The 5,913-nt window shown below is 43.5% G+C and overlaps 1 protein-coding gene across 2 annotated transcripts in view; it reads left to right on the top strand.

Annotated features, from left to right (window-relative positions):
- The window catches only part of FBXO22 (F-box protein 22), a 22,726-nt gene that overhangs the window by 11,584 nt on the left and 5,229 nt on the right, over positions 1-5,913 (top strand). Inside the window, exon 7 of one of the 2 annotated variants that reach the window (XR_002100730.1) lies at positions 695-1,964. Coding sequence is in view for 1 of the 2 variants with exons in the window: in XM_019533365.1 (XP_019388910.1) it covers positions 695-1,124 (430 nt within the window). In the remaining variant the exon portion in view is untranslated. Of the gene's footprint in view, positions 1-694; positions 2,063-5,913 lie in introns of those variants that run through there. The other variant, XM_019533365.1, reaches the window with a different exon arrangement.

The raw sequence follows: 5,913 nt of genomic DNA, 5'->3' as shown, positions 1-5,913 counted from the left end.
AGTGTCGAAAGCCTTCCGGAAGTCCAGAAAGACTACATCCACAGCAACCCCTGCGTCTAATGATTTGGTGACCTGATCGTAAAAGGCCACCATTACGCCCCATTATGCTTACTATTTGATGGCAACCAGCAGGGTATCCTACAAAACAGTGCTATCAATGGCTGAGCCTTGTCACAGCAAAGTGACTGAGGTCATCACCTGATAACACAGCATGTCCCAGGCAGCTGAGAAGAGGGGAGAAGCACCAGGACCCTGCAGATTTACTGACGGTCCATTCCCTCCTGCTCCCTTGTTCTGATAGTTGAACACTGAGCAGCCTGATTTGCCCAGTTTAGTAGGCCCTAATTCCCCAAACAGCTGAGCCTGGCTTATGAATGGGTGGTCCAAATTGCAGTTGGCTTGAAAAGGTATATTTCTGCCTCATCTCCAGCAAGGGATTCTTCCTTCTTTTGAGGGGTGGGAAAGACTTACCACTGGCTGGTATAAAGTGCCTCTGTGCACAGGGTGCATGCCAGTCTGGCCCTGATGCCAGACTGATGCCAGTTTGGCTGATTGGGCCAGTCTTGTGTGGATGGCAGTAAAGATCTCCTTGGAGCCTTGTCTGTTCTGTTAGTATAAACTTCTGCCACAGCCTGTACTGAAATCTAGAATGATTCCTCTGGAAACCTCTAATTTGGTGTGCATTACCTTTCAGTGGTAACAATCAGCCTGGTGATTCCTGTGGGGTCGTTGGATTGGCTTTCAGTGGACCCCAAATACAGAGTGCTACAGTTTTGTTAGACCAAGATGTTGTTGACGAGAGGACAGCAGAAGCAGCCATGCAGCGTCTCAAAGCAGCAAACATTCCAGAGCACAACACCATTGGCTTCATGTTTGCATGTGTGGGCAGGGGCTACCAGCATTATAAAACCAAGAGGAATCTTGAAGCAGATGCATTTAGAAAATTTTTTCCAAACGTTCCCCTCTTTGGCTTTTTTGGACATGGAGAAATAGGATGTGATCGAATAGTCACCGGGAATTTCATACTGAGAGAATGTAATGACATAAAGGATAATCTGCTCCATGGGTATACTACAGTTATGACTCTTATTCATCTTGGTTCAGCTAAGCCCAACCAGGTTTAAATGTGTTTTTTAAGCATCAGTTCAGCTCTTTGGTGGCTTCTGGGACAATGGATATGTTTGCAGTGAAGGCATCTTCCAGAATGTAAAGGAAATAGCTTTCTTGTAATGTTCTCAGATCTTGTAGTCAGAATAGAGTTTAATATAATAGGTGTGGGAAGACTTTGCATTTTGTGTAATAATGTGCACAAGTCAGTTGCAGGTAAATGTACATGTGATGGAATCTTGCAGTAGAAAGAAGTTTTCTTTTTCTAAATCTAGGATTTGCACATATGACAGTGAAGTCCCAAATTAACACAACAGTGTAGCAATGAAGTCAGTATTTGATGTAATGTATTCTATAAATATATATAAAACAGTCTGGGGAAAGCTACTGATGGTCATGTGATTGATTTCACTGAAACTGTTTTCAAGACAGACAGCTACACACCCTTTCCACATCTGGAATTGGATCCTGTTAACAAAAAGGCCTCTCTTTCTTAGGCGAGATGAGTGAGAATCTTTGGATGAGACTCGTGCCATATCCATTCAATAAAATACAAAATATGTAAGACGTGTAGTATTGTCTATATTAAGAAAGAAAAATGTGATATAAAGGAAAGCTCTCCAGTTATAAACTGACACGACTAAACACCTTGTAGTCAAACAGTTTTGAATATGTTATATACTCTTTACTTGTTTATATATTAGTCTCTGTAGGAGTGGGGTCATGGGGTGGAAGAGAAGAAAAAGGTGTTGCCTGTTTATCTCATTTTTACTTTAATGGACATGTTTTTTCCCCCCAGGCTTCTCTGGGTTGAAGTTCTTAAATGTGCCATTTTCCATGGTTTCTCATTTGCATCAGTACAGCTAGTGGTACTTCAGATTGTTCTGTCAGTGGAGCTTTATTATAATTTAAATATTTTTCCTTAATCAGTGAAAATAAAGATGAGAAAAAATTACTCATGTTTTGCTGTATTTCACACCATCTCCAAATACCAGATGTGGCATGAAAGATGGGATGATGGGCCAGTGTCAGCCCCATGGGGACATTGCACCAAACTGATACAGCAGGGAAATCCCAATTCAAGATAAAATAATGCTGTCTCCCATGGGATGGGAAGGCTTGTTTTGTTTTAGGACAGTCTGTTGCACTGTGACCTATTGATAACTGCTGTCCGTAGTACACACCTTGTAACATTTGCCATGACATGTCCTGTTGCCAAAACTTGTCACCAATATTCATTCTCATAGTGACACTGACACTAATCTGTTCTGTGTTGAGGGAAAAAATCAGGGTTCAATCTCTCTTCTCCCACGTGGCTCTCCAATTAGGAAACGTCATACAGTTGCTTTTCCTTGTTTCTACCTCTGGTAAAATCTAGATCTCTTACCCATCTGTTAGAACATCATATGTGCACTGTACTCCTTACTTTTTATTTAGCTTCTTTCTACTTCAATAACCATCTGTCATTGGCTTCTGGGAAGGGTTTATGGTATGAAATTATATACCTGCTCCCAGTCAATAATGGTGCAATTCTGGCTGTAGCAGCAGCGGGTAAAGAGAAAAGCTTGAGTTAAGGACTTTTTAATGGGAGTGCATATTTCAGAGAGGGGCCTGAACACAAGATTACTGTACCAGCACTAAGCTTGAAACCAGCACTAAGAAACTGAGTGTTGTGCTGCAGATCAGAGACTTTTCTGATCCTAGGCTTTTGGTAACTGAAATCATTATAATGCTGGTATAGTAGGTGGCTATGATACAAATTTCACTTAAGTCACTCAGAGGTTTTACATTGATTTCCAAGCAGCTTTGAGCAGAGCTCTAAATCAACTGTTTCTTTGGCTTTTGAAATTAGAATGCATACGAACTGTGCTCTGAACTCCTTATGGTTTATAGAAAAGTATAGATAGGTCTGGCATAAAAAATTCTTATTATCCCATTTAACTGTATTTTGCAGTGTTTGATATGTTAAGGTCCTTTTAAAGGGGGAATTTTCAGTGAGGCTTTTTGACTTTCCCATAGAGTTGGGGATTGCCACCTCTGAAGATATTCCCTTCAGTCATATTTTTACTACTGTTTAACTTGGATGAAGATTTAACTAAGGAAACAGTCCATATACTTTTGTGCAGCTTATCTTAAACCATCATCTTTGAAAACTGGTGATCAGGAGGGGTCCCAAGTGATTAAAAACGGCAAACATACTGCCCATATTTAAGAAAGAAAAAAGAGGATCCAGGGAACTACAGACCAGTCAGCATCACCTCAGTCCCTGGAAAAATTGAGCAGATCCTCAAGGAACCCATTTGTAAGCACTTGGAGGAGAAAAGGGTGATTAGGAACTATCAGCATGAATTCACCAGGGGCAAAGTCATGCCTGACCAACTGGATTGCCTTCTGTGACAAGGTGACTGGCTCAGTGGATGCAGAGAGACCAGTGGATGTGGTGTACCTTGATTTTAGCAAGGCTTTTGATGTGGTCTGCCACAGCATTCTCACAGGTAAGTTAAGGAAGTATGGGCCGAATGAATGGCCTGTAAGGTGGATAGAAAACTGGCTGGAGCATCAGGCAATCAATGGCTCAATGTCTAGTTGGCAGCCGGTATCAAATGGAGTCCCCCAGGGATCAGTCCTGAGGCCAGTTTTGTTTAATGTCTTAATCAATGACCTGGAAGATGGGATGGAGTGTACCCTCCGGAAGTCTGCAGATGACACCAAGGTGGGGAGAGTAGAAGATACACTGGAGATTAGGACTAGGATTCAGAGTGACTTGGACAAATTGGATGACTGGGCCAAAAGGAATCTCATGAGGTTCAGCAAGGACAAGCACAAAGTCCTGCACTTAGGATGGGACAATTCCATGCACCAGCACAGCCTGGGGGCTGACTGGCTGGGCAGCAGCTCTGTAGAAAAGGACCTGGGAGTTACAGTGGACAATAAGCTGAACATGAGTCAGCAGTGTGCCCTAGTTACCAAGAAAGCTAACAGCATACTGGGCTGCACTGGTAGGTGCGTTGCCAGTAGGTCAGGGAAAGTGATTATTCCCCTCTGTTCAGCACTGGTGAGGCCACATCTGGAATACTGTGTTCAGTTTTGGGCACCCCACTACAGGAAGGATGTGGACAAATTGGAGGGAGTTCAGAGAGCAACAAAAATGGTGTGGGGGGCTGAGGGACATGACTTATGAGGAGAGGCTGAGGGAACAGCTTATTTAGCCTAGAGAAGAGAGGACTCAGAGGGGATTTAATAGCAGCTTTTAACTACCTGAAGGGGGGGTTGAAAGAGGATGGAGACTGTTCCCAGTGGTGGCAGAAGACGGAACAAGGAGCAATGGCCTCAAGTTGCAGCAAGGGAAGTTTAGATGTTAGGAAGAATTTTCTCACTAGGAGAATAGTAAACCACTGGAACAGGTTACCCAGAGAGGTGGTGGAGTCTCCATCCTTGGGGGTTTTCAGAACATGGCTGAACAAAGCTTTGACTTGGATGATATAGTTGGGGCTGCTCCTGCTTTGAGCAGGGCAGGAGGTTGGACTAGATGACCTCCTGAGGTGCCTTCCAACCCTAATTTTTTATGATTTTTAAGATGTGCCAAATAGCTGCTTGAAATTTGTGCCAACTGCTTGAGTTTTGTAAGCCTTGCACAGCATGCACCTTACTCATTCTTCCTCACTATACCTTGGGTGTACAAATGGCAGCCTCCTCTGTGTTTCCTTTTGTAATAAATATGAAATATTTAAAAAGGGGATACACTTTTTTCTGAATTACATACAGTGGCTGAAATGCGCCCTTCAAAGGACTCATCTGGCAAAAGCTGTGTCTGGGGAATTAGGATTTTTATATGCACTCTATGGGTATGTCCCCATGAGCAGGAACATGCATTTCCCCACGGACAAATAGCAGCAGCACATAGTTGTCCCTTGCACGCATGCTCTGGAGCGCAGCAAATTACCTGGGCTCCCAGGGGCCTCCTGGGGCTGCAGCAGCAGTGATCCACATGTGCAGAACCTGGCTAGCAGCCAGAGAGTGACTGCAGCCGACCTGGCTCCAGTTTTGGGCAGCGCATGCTGCAGCCATGTGTGCCACCCCACTTTTTTCTGGTGCAGGTTTTTCAGATACTGGAATTTCCCAGTATCTAATTTTGCCACCACACTGCAAATACACAGCGCAGCAAACAGAATCATGAGCACCATGTGCATTTCACAGCACCTCAAAAGGCTTTGAGATGTTGCAAACTGTATGTTTCTGCTCACAGGGATGCAGCTTATATGGCTACTTCTAATGCAGCTTTGCAAGGGTGACCTATTAGAAGGGAAGAGATTGGAAGCCACACAGCACTGAAAGGGGTTTTAACCCACAGAAACCTGTTGATCCCAACTTTTTGTTGCATTTTGCGCCTGAAGATTTGACCAGGTTATTAATAGAGAAACCTTATTATACAAATGAGTGAGTCAGGGTGAGTCATGTCCTCTTGGCAGGGATCATGCAAATGATAAAACTGACTTTCAGCTATGGCAAAGGTGCCTGGTGAGACCATGAGAAATGTGTGTTGAAAAGTATGTTTTCTTATTAACTTCTCAGTTAAAAATCCAGCTCTGCTGTGTATCAAATGGGATCCTGGAATTCTCTGCTGAGGGGAAGTAGGGAAATAATGTTCGGAGTAGCAGAAGAAGAAAACAATCAGTATAACATGGCTTTATGTGGCATAGGATTCTTTTCATAGTTTCATAGTTTCTAGGGTGGAAGGGAGCTGAGCAGATCATCTAGTCCGACCCCCTGCCATGGCAGGAAAGAGTACTGGGGTCAAACGACCCC

Source organism: Crocodylus porosus, unplaced genomic scaffold (genome assembly GCF_001723895.1).
Source record: "Crocodylus porosus isolate Cpor-Errol unplaced genomic scaffold, CroPor_comp1, whole genome shotgun sequence".
In the NCBI taxonomy this organism is placed as follows: domain Eukaryota; kingdom Metazoa; phylum Chordata; order Crocodylia; family Crocodylidae; genus Crocodylus; species Crocodylus porosus.
The sequence above is the reverse complement of the archived record's forward strand: the minus strand, read 5'-3'. Positions and strand labels throughout refer to the sequence as shown.